Raw genomic sequence first — 13,601 nt, forward strand, 5'->3', positions numbered from 1 at the left:
CGCCGCTTCAACTTTACGTGGCTGAATGATGATAATTTGAATTTTCGCTAGAATATCTCTAAATAAGAGTTAATCCGTAATTCCAACGTAAATATAGGGGAAGCCGGGGGAAGCCGGGCGCGGGGGAAGCCCGGCCACCCCGTTTCCGGCTAATATTCACAATAAAATGCTCAACTGTTTGTCCTTTCAGCGTGGCAGCTAAGGTAACGCCAGCAAAAAATGTTAAGGCTGACAAAAAATTACTATTGTTAAAGTTATAGCGCAAAATGATATTTAAGGGTTTTTAGCTAAAAAGTGAGATATGTTGCACTGTTAATGTCATACCATACAGTGCTAATATTTATACGAATGTTATGTAAGGACCGTTAAGTGTTGTAGTGGGGGTGACGAGGCAGGCTGGCTTAAGTATGACATTTTTTCGAATATCGCTGTTCTAAGATAAAAATTAGCACATTGGGGTAACCCCGGGCGAGCGGCCAAGCTTACCCCCAACCGAGAGCAATGCCACTAAACCACTGTTTTCCATGAGATAATAGGTACTGAGCAGGTTTGGTTTACACTAGGTCAAAGATAAATTTCGAAAATAAACATGTTATCATACACAAAGCCAGTCATGTAACTTAAGGTCAACTAGGATCAAACTACGTTTTTGCAGATAACGCGACAGACATGAAGCTAGAGCTTCAAAAATGGTGTCGTTGTGTTCTTCTTCATCAGCCGAGTCGAATGATATGCAATATGATGCATTAAGGTAAAAAGAAAAAATAAATTTTCAGGAATTTTGAAATACACATTTTTTGTCAATTTTGCATCACGATTTCATCGACCTGTACTGTATATGTAGTAGACGCTAGCTTAAATACCAGTAGTGACATAAACTCTAAGATGTCCATAGCTAATCAGTACCTTAATATTTCACTTTCCGTTAATATTTGGAAAACACATAATGGTTCATCAACTCGTTGTAAAGCGCTGGGGAGGTGGCCGGCGTTACCCCTATGCCGGGCTTACCCCAGAAAAATCAACACTTTTTTTAAAATTCGATTTTCTTAACCTTATACTTATTCCACGAAACCGAATTTTTGGGAAAACACGGCCAATGAACTTAGCTAGCTAGCAGGATATCAACATTTTATACAGCACGTATGGTATGTAATAAAAATGAAAAAGAGCTTACTATGCCGGGCTTCCCCCGGCTTCCCCTACCAAGGACGTAAATAGACCTCCGCGCTGCAGCAATTTATGCCTAAATTTGTTTGGTACATATACTTCAAATAATTTTAATTTGTTTTAGTGCTGAGACTTATTGCAATTGAAATTTGAACGCCCAATGGGTAAAAAAACACACATAGTTTGGCTGGCCTGCGCCATCACTGCCTTCGAGAGCTCGAGTGCGAATTTTACCATAGTGGTGGGAAAAACTGGCGATCCTGGTATTTGCTGAGTTTTAAGTACTTAACTTTTAAATGGCTATTTCTTTAACCCGTGTCCCACTGGGATCTGTGTATAACACGCCCCACTGGGGGGGGGGGGGGGGCTATTCATAGCCCCCTCCTAACTCCGAAACTACTGGGCCGATCGTCAAAATTCAAACAGCATCTGATAGCCCCGGAAAAACTGCCGCAAGAAACCTAATTTCATTGACCTCGAGGTCACCGATGACGTCACAGGTCAGGTCAAAGTAAAACTTATCGATATTTGGCTTGTTCACATTTTGGGCTCTGGCTGCCGTCTTACAAGTCAGATCAGGCTGATTTTTGGTTTACACACTCGTGAACAGATGCTTTAGATACCCTGAGGTTACGAAACTTGTATTTTGATTTTTCAGGTCAGGGTCAGGTCATCATAGGTCACGGAAATCTTATGTCATAAGTCGGTCACGTGACACATGTTTTGTGGTCCATTTAGGCCATAGATTTCGAATTCGGTGTCGCCTGTGTCATTTGGGGTCATTTTCATATGAATATAGCTGAGGTCAGGTCACTTTCAGGTCAAAAAAGGTCAAATTTCAAAGTTGAATTTTTCAACAAAAAACATATCTATCGGATGCAGTTTGAGCTCAGGAACACGATGGTGCTACTTTTATTGGTGTACGATGTCAAATTGGTACATAAAAAATGATTTTAAAAATTTAAAATTGTGAACTTTTACTAAAATGCGTATAACTTAGCCAATTTTGAAGGTATCTGACTGAAAATTGCTAGAGTAAGTCATAAGCATGTGTTCTATCACATATATTCCGTTTTTTCGAAGAGTCAAAAATTTTGAAATAAAGATAATTACACACATTTTGAATTTTAATAAAACTAATTTTCAAAATTTAATTCGAGATAGCAGTTTGATAGCGCAGTCCATTCTGAGTCCCCTCATGCAAAGAAATTGGATCTAGCTCAAAACTGAGCTCCTGGGAGCGATTTCCGTGGTTCAATGTTTTGCGTCGAAATTGGCCGAACATGACGTCACTCTGACGTCATTTCCGGCCGTTTTATGATAGATACGAAGTTCATATTATGACACAAGGTGTCAAATTGATTCAGCCGAAGGTACTGAAAGTTTTGCGGCGATACGTCAAGCGGTTTAGAAGTTATTGCAGAAAAACGGAAGGGGGGGGGGCTATGAATAGCCCCCCCCCCAGTGGGGCGCGGGTTAACCCGCGCCCTGCTGGGGGGAGGGTGTTTGAACACCCCACCCCCACCCCTGCAGGTTTTTTAAGCTGTTTTTTGGCACACCTTATCATACATCTTTTCGCACATGCTGTAAAAATTTTAGCCCAAGTTCACCCTAGGTCAGGGTACCAGGTCACTTCAAATGACCTCACCTAAAAAGTTTCAATGCCTGTCATAGCTATACCGAGTGACCGATCGCTTTGAAACTTTCAGCGATTGATAAATGAAACAACGTGTACAAAACGTATATCACGAAATTTCGATATCGATGACCTAAGGTCAGGTCATTTTTTAGACCTCTATTATAAGTCAATGGGAGAAAATTGAAAAGCGCCTCTTTTAGACGAACACCATTATTAACATTTTCAAACACTTAATTATGAGTAAACATGACACGATAAACCGGAGAATGGCACCCGTGACCCCGATCGTTATGTCCCCGAGTTCATCTCAGGTCACGAATGGTATCTAACAGTTTTTTTCGCTCATCACTCCTGATAGAGGCAAGCTAGAGCGATGAAAACGCCTTAGATGTGTTTGGCTCGACGATATGATATGAAACCTGACCTTTGCGGTCAGGTCATGACCTTGACCTGGGGTCAACTTTCAAAATTGACCTTTGAAGGTCAAATTATAGTACATTTGACGCGTCTCGACGAGAGGAACACGATGCTGGCAAAGTAATGTCGTGTCTCTCTTGAGTCAAAAGTTATTGGATAAAAATATTTTCCTATAAAGCGGCTATTTTGGGAGTATTTGCCACCTGGAGGCTAAACTGTTGACCTGAGGTCAAATCTGAGAACATTATTCAGAAAGGCCTGTAAAGAGATATCGAATGCGCTTTTTCAGCAGCGCTGTAGCTCTATTGGTTCCCGAGTTGTCCCTTGGCAGTTTCGAAAAATGTTGAAATAGCAAAATTTGACCTTTGATGACCTCTGGTGACCTGACTTTTGACCTGACCTAAAAAATCACTGAAGTATTTTCGTCATGGTTTTTGACGTTTTTTTTTTTTTAATGTCGCTTACCGCGTGTCGCTACGTGGCCCAAGGGCCGAGTTGGGGGGGGGGATAGAAAGCTTTATGGAAATTACAAGATGGCAGCTCTGCAAACAGCCAAATATGCCCGAACTAATAAACACCCGTGCTAAACCTTTGCAGGTGCATTTATGTCCAAATTACTAGCTGGTGCTTTCATCTTTTCAGGTGGACTTCAAGCAGATCTGTCCAGTATGCCGCATTAGCTGTGAAAACATACACCTAACCGCCAAACATATCAGTAGAGAGCATGAGAACTGTACTGGGTTTTCTGTAAAATGTTTGTACTGCGCGAAAGTGTTCTCGCATGTTAAAAAATGGAAGAGGCATGTGATCGAAGTGCATGTTCGTGGTGGCATCGTTGTGTCCTCTCAGCATAGTTTCGTATGTCCAAGCACATCACGTGGAAGTGTATCGACTCAGACTGTTGACACAGAAGTGGGCGCCGTCATCGAGCGAGACAATTGTCCTGATATTCATGCTAGTTGCGCTGATACTGCTGCCCAAAAAGACGATACTTGTACTGGCAATCAGGGGCTCGAACATCCGGCAAATTTTCTGCTAAAACTGAAATCGTCCGGTCTCAGTGATAAGCACTGCGATTCGTTGGCGGATTATTTGAAAAAATATTCGTACAAAGTTGCTAGCGAATGTGTCAGTAGCATCGCCAAAGGGGACAATCCCGACCTATCAAACCTACCGTCGCTCAAGGCTCTCGATGAAGTCCGCTCTTCCGCTGCATGTGGCAAATACGCTTCACGTAATCTTCTATGTGTGAGCCCCTGTGAAGTATTACTTGGGAAGTCTGATGCTGGGAAGTCGCTGTCTTTTCAGTATATATCGCTAACATCACAGCTGCAAAGCTTGTTCGCCAGCAAACGTTTCCAGGAGCACAATCTCCTTGAATCGGAATCCAGGTCAAACTTGGGTGTTTACAGGGATATATTTGATGGAACTTGCCACCAGAGGGAACAAAATCGGATTTCATTGATACTCTTTTTTGACGAATTTGTTGTTTCCTGCCCGATTGGAAGTCATTCAAAGCAGTACAAGCTGGGCGCTGTTTATTGCTGTATTGCCAACTTGAACGAGAACAGGGCTCACGCAGATAACACACTACTTTTGCTGCTCTTTCAAACAAAGTATTTGGAGAAATATTCGTGGGATGTGATACTAAAACCATTGATAGATGAGTTGGTGACTCTTGAACAATGCGGAACGATATTAGTCAATCGAGGAAATCGTGTTCCTGTGAGCGTTCGCGTTGAGTTCATTTGCGGCGATAACCTAGGCATTCACAGCATTGCAGGCTTTTATGCATCGTTTTGTAACACGAACAGACTTTGTCGTGCCTGCTACATATCCCCAGTTGAACTTAAGTCATGCTTTGATGTGAGTCAGCTCCGGCCACGCACTCAGGAGTTGTATGCCTACGAGCTTAGTGTTTTAGAAAAGAACCAGTTCTCCAAAGCTCACTGCAAACGATTTGGAATCAACTTTCCATGCCCTTTCCGGGAGCTAAAGCAATTCCACGCTGCTGACTTCTTCCCATTCGACATTGTTCATGACTTGTTCGAGGGTGTCGTGAAATGTTGCATTAGTTTGGTCCTTACTGCAGGAGTGCAGCGATCACTTCTTAATTTGAATGCCTTGAATGGAGTAATTGCCACTTTTGCGTTTTCACCGCTGGAGGGAAACAAGCCTGTGACGCTGCAAAGAAGTGGTGGCACCGTGTGTGTTGGGGGTACTGCTTCTGAAGTGTGGACATTGTTGCGTTTTTTGCCCTTGCTGCTGTCGGAAGCTAACAGCGGCTTGTTAGATGCCCCTGAATCCGAAGTGCTCAGAGGTCTTATAGTTATAGTTCAGTACGCTGTTTCGCCTGTGTTGTTTGAAAGTGACCTTGTAGCGTTTGAGAAGCTTGTTAGTGAGTGGCTGACACTTCTGACGTGCACATTCGTAGACTTTGTGCTGACCCCAAAGTTTCATTATCTGCTGCATTACGCGAGTCAGATAAGAAAGCATGGCCCCTTGCGTTGCTGCTGGACAATGCGTTTTGAAGGAAAGCATCAGAATTTGAAGTCGTTCCTGGCTCGCTCAAAAAATAATCGTAATGTTTGTAAAACGATAGCTTCTCGGCACCAGCGGTTCATTGCTGTTCGGCATAACGCGCCTCAACCCAGTGCCGTATCGTCACGAAAGTCGTTCAGCCGAAAGAACAAGGCGAGTTTTCCTGTAGCTGTTCAAACACTTGTCGCGCAAAATGGTCACCCGGTTTGGAAATCCGTGACGCACATGAATACGGAGTATACAGCCGGCAATGTGATCTTGGTGAAGCGTGATGACACTGTTGTGTTCTGCCGAATCCTGTGCGTGTGTTCAAAGGACGATGACGTACAGTTTGTAGTTCGGTACTGTGGCAACTCAGATTTGTCTCATGTGTCGTGTGTTGAACTTGAGATGCAAGACCAATTCGAAAGTGTGCGCCCCGAATGTCTGGCTGATTATCTGCCGCTTGCCTGTTATAGCATCTGTGAAAAGGAGTTGGTAGTGCTCAAGCACAAACTTTCTTCGAACCATGTACGAGTACCTAGTTAGCCAGGGCATGGTAAAAAAACTCGTTCGTGTGCGTGAAAAGAAACACTTGGTACAGGCTATTGGCGAGGCGTTTGGTGTTGATGTGGAGGACTTGATGGTGCGATACTACGTGGCTGCATTCGACGACTACGTTGATCTGGATAACGTGGCAGAGCTTCCTGACCAGTGTCGGCTGCAAGTCCACCTCCGTGTGACGCCGGAGGCCCACGCACATCTACTACGTCAAGGAGACACGGTCCTTGTGCTGCCAGAACAGGCCGTGTTTGCTTCAGGACCAGCCACGTTTGCGCCTGGGCCATCGTCGGAGCCCACGCCTGGGCCATCATCCGAGCCCACGCCTGGGCCATCATCCGAGCCCACGCCCGGGCCATCATCCGAGCCCACGCCTGGGCCATCATCCGAGCCCACGCCTGGGCCATCATCCGAGCCCACGCCTGGGCCATCATCCGAGCCCACGCCTGGGCCATCATCTGAGCCCATGCCTGAGTCAGCCCTCGCTGGAATGTCGGACTACACCAGGACCTTCGACAGGTATTCTTCTCTCAAATAGTATTTTAATGTATTAGCATATGTTTTTTTTGCCATGATGCAGGATAATACATATGCAAAAACGATCAATAACGTGGCACATACATGTTCAGAACAAAGCCGCAAAAATGGAACAGGGTTTCGTCAGTGGAAAGATTATTTCATTTTTGCGGCTTTGTTCTTAACGATTATTATCAATACCTATATGCCATGATTTCGATCCTTTTTGCATATTTATTATCATGTTTATTTACATGTTATATGGTAGTATATTTATTATATGTCCGTATATTATACGCATTGTTCACTTTTTTCTCGACGTGTCCTTACTTTTTTTTTTACAAAACTCAATACAATCTTCATTGTCATCACCAAAGTCAAATCCTAAGAAACTGGTGAGAAGCGCGGTTTTGAAAAGGCTCATTTTGCAATTATGTGCACCATATGGTAACATAAATACCACACTTAGGTCCTTGCTTAGGTCGGAACAAGCAAGGAACAAGGTCGGAATGATTTCTTGAGTACCTTGGTCGTTGTTTGATTTTCCACCCTCGGTCTTCGGCCTCGGGCGGAATATCAACAACGACCTCTGTCCTCAAAAAATCATTTACCGGTCCCGTGTGGTATTTTATCATACCTGACCCTCCTTCCCACTGGATAGAACGTATAGGTGCATTGCGCAATTGCCATTCAAAGCGCTTTTGTTTTGCAGCCCGATGTCCGGTTCTGGAATATCGCCGAATGCCGGTAGCTCCACGCCAGTCCAACTTAGTCCAACGTCTCCGACGGCACCAGAGCGTGTGTAAGTACATGTTGGTGACTTAATTCCCTCCCGTCAAGGTGGTTGATGCGCCCTCCACACCTGATGTTTTTCGTAGATTGCATAAAAACGGCGGTGTTATGCCAAATTTGGCATAGCCTATTGGAGGGGGGGGGGGGTAACCTTTCCTTTGTATATGTGACCTAAAAATGTTATGTCCGGCTGAACTAAGGTCAATGAAAAAGATAAATGTTGGGGCCAAATTTCAACTGCCTTCATGCATCCCTGCCACACAAAATTTTTGGCCGATATCTTTTAAACTCTCATGATGTGCTTATATAGTTCACTGAGCTGTATAGGGTGACGGGTGTTCAAAAAAAAAAAAACTGAGCCTTTAAGCTAGATTATAATATAGTTAATATACTTAAGTTAACCAGCGCCGTGCTGATGGTTTAGATTTTCCGTCGAGTGCTGGGGGGAGGGGGGAGGTCTTACGTCCCCCCTCTAACCCGGCTCTTGAGCTACGTAGCGACACGTGGCAAGCGGCATTCGGAAGTTCGTCAAAAAACATTACGAAAGTAGGTACTTAAGTCAGTTTTTAGGTCAGGTCAAAGGTCAGGTCACCAGAGGTCACCAAAAAATGTTACCGATTTTTCCCGATTTTCCAACTTCAGAAGCTGCAGCTCGTGAACCAAAAGACTAGAGCGGCGCGGGAAAAGGCAAACGATAGCCCATTTCAGCCCTATCTTAAAATTTGACCACACCCTATGCGGAAAAGATGCATAGTAAGTTGTTGCGCGTCGCCGTTTTTAGATATTCGCGAAAAAACCTTTGGGGGGAGGAAAACGCCCCCCCCCCCCTCCCCAACACGGCGCGGGTTAATATCTGCCCAGCTGCGTGCTCTGCAATTTTGAAAGAAAAAAAAAACGCTTGTTGAAAAGAAAGGGAAAGTTCCATCCATGTCAGCCCGAAGTTGAAAAAATTCTCTTTAAAGAGAGTAGTCGCGATTGCTAGATGTAAAGTTGTTTAGTTTTTTTTTTTTAAATTTAGTCCGAACCTTTTGATAGGAAGGATCCGCAAGGACAGAGCCACCGCTAAGCGAAGCTTGTTGCGATGACACTGCCCTCTACCCTCCGATCGCGCAATGCCAGTTCTATGGCAGAATTTAGAATCCAAAGTTTAACGTGCGCACATAGCCGCGCACCGCCGGTCCCCTCACTGACTTCGCCTGGCTACGGCCTGCCGCCCGCCAACCGCAACCATACCTGTCAGGAGGCCCATAAATGTCAAGCGCTCGTCGCGCTTCGAACCCGGACTGTTATAACCGGGAACGCGTGCTCTCACCACGCGGAGTCCAACGCTCTACAAACTGAGCCACGGGACCGGCAAGATCCCGTAGATTCTTGTTCAAATGGCTCCGTAATTTTAAACGATGCTAAACAGCATCCACTTTTCACGGTGTGTCATTTAAAGTAATGATTCAGATTTCTAATGTGACACCAAACGTCGAAAATGCTAAATAACCCGATCAAACTTCGTAAAGTTGGTCGTTCTTTACTACTTTCAATTCTGAAGTGCGTGAAAGGGAGCGGGACGGCTCAAAGCCACGCTGTCCAGACTTCATTTTTAGGAAACATTTAGGTACCACTGAATGAGCCAAGTGGTAAGAACTTATTACCAATAACAAGGTCACAAGGGTTCCCAAAATGCAAAATGGTAACATTATACTGATCATTTTGCTTACAGACTGCTGAAAGTGTCACTGGACGACATGTCGCCCAAACTGAGGACTACTCTTCAGTGTGGGACAAAACTGAAGAGGGATGACTGGATCGAGATTGGAAACGTCATCTACGAGAAATATGTCGAGAAGTACTCTAACCCGTGAGTAGGCTTCCTCCAACTTGAATTTGCTTAAAAGTGCGCCCGCCCCCGCCCCCCCCCCCCCCCTCCTTCACGTTGGTTTTGAGATGAGATTGCCAGGTTTGTAGTCAAGCTCAGCAACCATGGCCTTTCCTGGTCATATACGTAGCTCCGGCAATTGCCGATTACCACACTCTGCTGACGGTGTTTGACCCCCGCCCTTCTAACTTTACCCCCAGGCCACCTATGTATCAATGCGTGATGTATGTATGTATGTATGTATGTATGTATGTATGGATGGATGGATGGATGGATGGGTGGATGCATATATATATATATATATATATATATATATATATATATATATATATATATATATATATATATATATATATATATATATATATATATATATATATATATAAACGCCTGACTTATGACCTGGGGCGGGAAGCCGAAATAGCTCACGTCCCTGCAACCTACTTTGGGCTCAACAAGCGTTTCCCTTTCATCACTGTTAGAGGGCTAAGCAGTTTTCAGTGATTGTCTTGTTATCCTTGTTTTCAACATCTTCATTCCATTCCTTTTAGGTATCCTAAGAGGTACAGCGACATCGCCTACTGCATTATCCGGCAGATACCAAACCTGGTACAGGACAAAACTGTAGGCGAGACAGCGGTAAGTTGACCAGTGTTGCCCTTACATATTTGCCAAATTTGGTGTTGCCGAGACGCGGATCTTATCGGCAGTTTATTCGGGGGGGGGGGGGTACCTCGTAAAAATTTTGTTGTGTTACGTTGAGTAATGGTGCAATGTGAGGAAAAAAGGAGTGGGTGGGTTGGAAATATTAACACTCGCCGGCACCGGTCTTTTTCCCATCCTCGGCGGCACGGGGGGGAGGGGGGTACGAATCCCTTCGCGTTGGCCCCCTGATAGAGCTAGAGCTTCGCGAAAAAAAAAACGAGCGCATCGGCCGTTACGAGAGGAAGCCGACGGTATACAATGGCCTTTGGCCCATCGGTGACCTTAGAGGTCACTGGTCAGGTCAAAGCCTCGTATCGGGACTAGCTGAAGCCACAGAAGACAAAGACCTTGTAGCGCTATGACGTCGACCAAAATGCGTCAATCACTGCCAAAATAGACTAAAAAGTATCAACTTTGAAATTTGACCTAATTTGACCTGACCTTGACCTGACCTCCACCAAAACATAACATTAACTGGCCCCAAAGACTGCTTGACCCACATAATCGCATTTGTCATGTAAAATGGACCATAAAACATGTATCACACGACACTTTCATATTGTGACCACCAGTGACCTGATCTCTGTAACCTGACTTGGTATCTGTGACCTCAGATAGCAAAGTATGTGTTTGACGAACAATGTACCATCGATGGTTTTCAATAACTTACCAATTTACTCGATTTCACAACACATTTCTTGAAATGCCTGTGAACGGTGAAAATCCGACCTTTGACCTGACCTGTGACGTCATCGGTTTGAACTAGGTCAATGAAATTTGGTCACAAGGTAGTTCCCCGGTGGGGCTATCGAGCGCCGTTTGAATTTTGAACATCGGCTGGTAAACTTCCGAGATCTTGGGGGGGGGGGGCGAAACGCCCCCACCCCCCCCCCCCCTACTATCGGCGGTAGGGTCCGCCGATAGCCCTACGGGGCGCGGGTCAATATTTGACATTACTCTCATGAGCGTTCTATGAAAGCTGATCTTAACGGATCCTCCATTTTCCTATAATTCAGGTATGCCTGCCTACCTCGTAATTCATGAGCACAGCTCTTCATTTCACTTTGAGGCTGAATAGTATACAAATAGAGAACAACTGTGTGGTCTTGCCTACAGGAACTAATCGCTGAAAAGTTGGCCACAAAGTTCCGCAACAAGCGGCGGAGACTGGACTCCTCTGCCTCAAATCTGGGCGTCCGCAAGCCGGTGCGGTACGGGATGGGGCTGCCGCAGTACGCCCCCGCTTTTGAAGACAGTCAGCGCCTAGAAGTGCAGCGGGCGGTGGAGCAGCTGCAGACAGTCAATGGCCAGGAGGCCATCGATGGCCTGATGCAAGACACCTTCGCCGACCGCAGACACCTGATAGTTAGGGAAAAGGTGTCAGTGGCGATTATCAAGGAGCGCTACGGTGCGCTCTTCAGCGTTTACCAGGTACATTGAACTGGCTTACAATAAATAGCATTGGTCGTTGTTCAATGATTTTTAGTTGACGAAGTTAATGCATGGATATAGCGTAAAACCATTGTTAGTATCGCGATAGTTGAGTCAGCGCCGCCCAGTATCGACCGATCGCCATGTGTAAAGTGTTATTGCGGGAAAGTATAAGCCCAGCCAAAGATTTGACTGCGTTTTCGATAGCCCCGTTTTACCTGCCTCTTTCCAATAGGGTTACTGAGTACTGACTCCGGTGTTTCAGCTCTGGAGGGAGCTAGAACGTATGGCCGGCCGCAGTCTGCGGCGGGAAAGTGAACTCCTGTGGGCACGTTATCTGACGGCAGCACAAGAGGTGCTTGGCTGTTCCGACATCGGTGAGTTGGATTTGCCGACATCCCCACTGTTTGTACTACTCCCTCCTTGCCTTGTTGTGAAGGTTCACATTTATACACTTGTCGGTAGAGTTGATGACAGGGCCAAGGACGTAGCCAAATGGGTCACGGGGCCATGTCCCCCCCCCCCCCCCCCCGAGAAGGAAAAATAAAAATTTAAATAGCTGCGCTACACCCCCAAAAATAGTGAGCCCAATCCGAAGTTTTTCTTTTTAGAGGGGGTACCCTGGCTAGTGGCCCCTGGTGCCCCCCCCCCCCCGAGCAAAATCCTGGCTACGTGTTTGGACATGGGGCACTCCATCACTCCCCGTCCCATACCAATTCCATGCCCGCCCCGGCCTTCCCAAGTGCCCTTTCCATTTGCAGTTTTCCCTAAATATGTTAAATGCATGTTTCTTTTCAGATCGCGTCCCGAAGGCCATCGCCTGGGCACTGGGCGACGCCCTGGATGTCTATCGCAACGATGGCGAGGGTCCTGGTGCTGTGGTGGCCGGCGGCACTGTCTTCGTCGATGGAGTAGAGGTGGCGGAAGTGGGAGAGAGGGACGCTCTCCTCGTATGGGCCGTGGCCCTCTTCGTCTTCTCGCTCAAATACCCCACGGGCTCTCGGTCCACCGGGCGCTATCTCTCGTATCATGTCTTGGGCGTCGAAGACGAGGCGCCCAAAGACAGAGTGAGCCAGCGCTTCCATGATGAAGTGATGAAGCACATGTAGAGGAGGGTGGCGCCGGCCGGTGTGGCCGTGTGTGGTGGCGCCGGGCCGCCACACCGGTGCACGGTCTTGCCGAATACCAGATTAGCGCGAATTTAATCAAAAACCCGACTTTCGATAAACTGTTATTTATACCTATCAATGGGTAGGAAATTGTCCGAAGTTATCGGATAGAACCTTATTTTTAAGCCACTTTATCATTTGAGGACTTATATCCCTGCCGAATGTAGACCCACGCTCCGGTTCCTGAAATCGGGCTATGGTACTGAGAAATATGTCCAGTTTTCAATGTAAATTTTACGGAAGCTTCGAGAAGATATATGAGAAAATAGCATATCACCGGATAGCACAATTCATGATGAAGCTGTTTCTGCTATCATGGTAGCTTTTCAATGAATGGTTTCTGAGTTTAATGAGTTAGAACAGGAGCCCTGCATGTGTATCGTTCTCACAATAGTATTTCATAAAGAAGTTGGAAAATGTCAAAATGGATAAAAATGGATATGACGAATAGGGCATGGCTGAACTCTCCGCACATTTCTGAACATAAGCGAGCAAGTTTCAGCTGCCACTTTTTGCCTATTTGCCGTCAATTCAGCTTTGAACATGTCTAGTCGGCCGCCCGGCGTGACCTGACCAAGGTGGGGGGCGGCGCGGCCGAACAGGCTCCAGCCTAATTAACTATCTCAAGCACACGGAATCGTGATTTCATGCACTCCCTGCAAGGTTCGATGCTTCACTTTTGCATTATTGGCCTTACGTGACGTCATTTATGACGTCACTAGGATAATAAGAGTTTTTCGTCAATAACTCCTGATTAAATTGAGCTAGCGAGTCGGGAAAGCCACCAATGGACTCAGGAAGACCTGCCGAA

General features: G+C 45.8%; 1 protein-coding gene across 2 annotated transcripts; it reads left to right on the forward strand.

Moving 5' to 3' along the window:
• Positions 1–3,753: 3,753 nt before the first annotated feature.
• Positions 3,754–12,831, forward strand: LOC122375216. 2 transcript variants are annotated; one of them, XM_043354482.1, is made up of 8 exons: positions 3,869–3,892; positions 5,711–6,826; positions 7,536–7,625; positions 9,330–9,467; positions 10,037–10,124; positions 11,307–11,621; positions 11,887–11,998; positions 12,420–12,831. In XM_043354482.1, the coding sequence occupies exons 2-8, from the start codon at positions 6,276–6,278 to the stop codon at positions 12,728–12,730; spliced, it is 1,605 nt and encodes a 534-aa protein (XP_043210417.1). In that variant the 5' UTR covers positions 3,869–3,892; positions 5,711–6,275; the 3' UTR covers positions 12,731–12,831. The 2 variants fall into 2 exon arrangements, with proteins under 2 accessions (XP_043210416.1, XP_043210417.1); XM_043354481.1 differs by having other exon boundaries at positions 3,754–6,826.
• Positions 12,832–13,601: the final 770 nt, after the last annotated feature.

This window comes from Amphibalanus amphitrite, unplaced genomic scaffold, assembly GCF_019059575.1.
Source record: "Amphibalanus amphitrite isolate SeventyFive unplaced genomic scaffold, NRLGWU_Aamphi_draft 001798F_arrow, whole genome shotgun sequence".
Classification (NCBI taxonomy): Eukaryota; Metazoa; Arthropoda; class Thecostraca; order Balanomorpha; family Balanidae; genus Amphibalanus; species Amphibalanus amphitrite.

Bases quoted from the DNA above. Each gene is read 5' to 3' on its own strand.
- LOC122375216 (XM_043354481.1), top strand. From the start codon at position 6,276: ATGTACGAGTACCTAGTTAGCCAGGGCATGGTAAAAAAACTCGTTCGT. The intron at 7,626-9,329 runs GTAAGTACATGT...TTTTGCTTACAG, and splicing joins CCGACGGCACCAGAGCGTGT to ACTGCTGAAAGTGTCACTGG. The intron at 9,468-10,036 runs GTGAGTAGGCTT...CATTCCTTTTAG, and splicing joins GTCGAGAAGTACTCTAACCC to GTATCCTAAGAGGTACAGCG.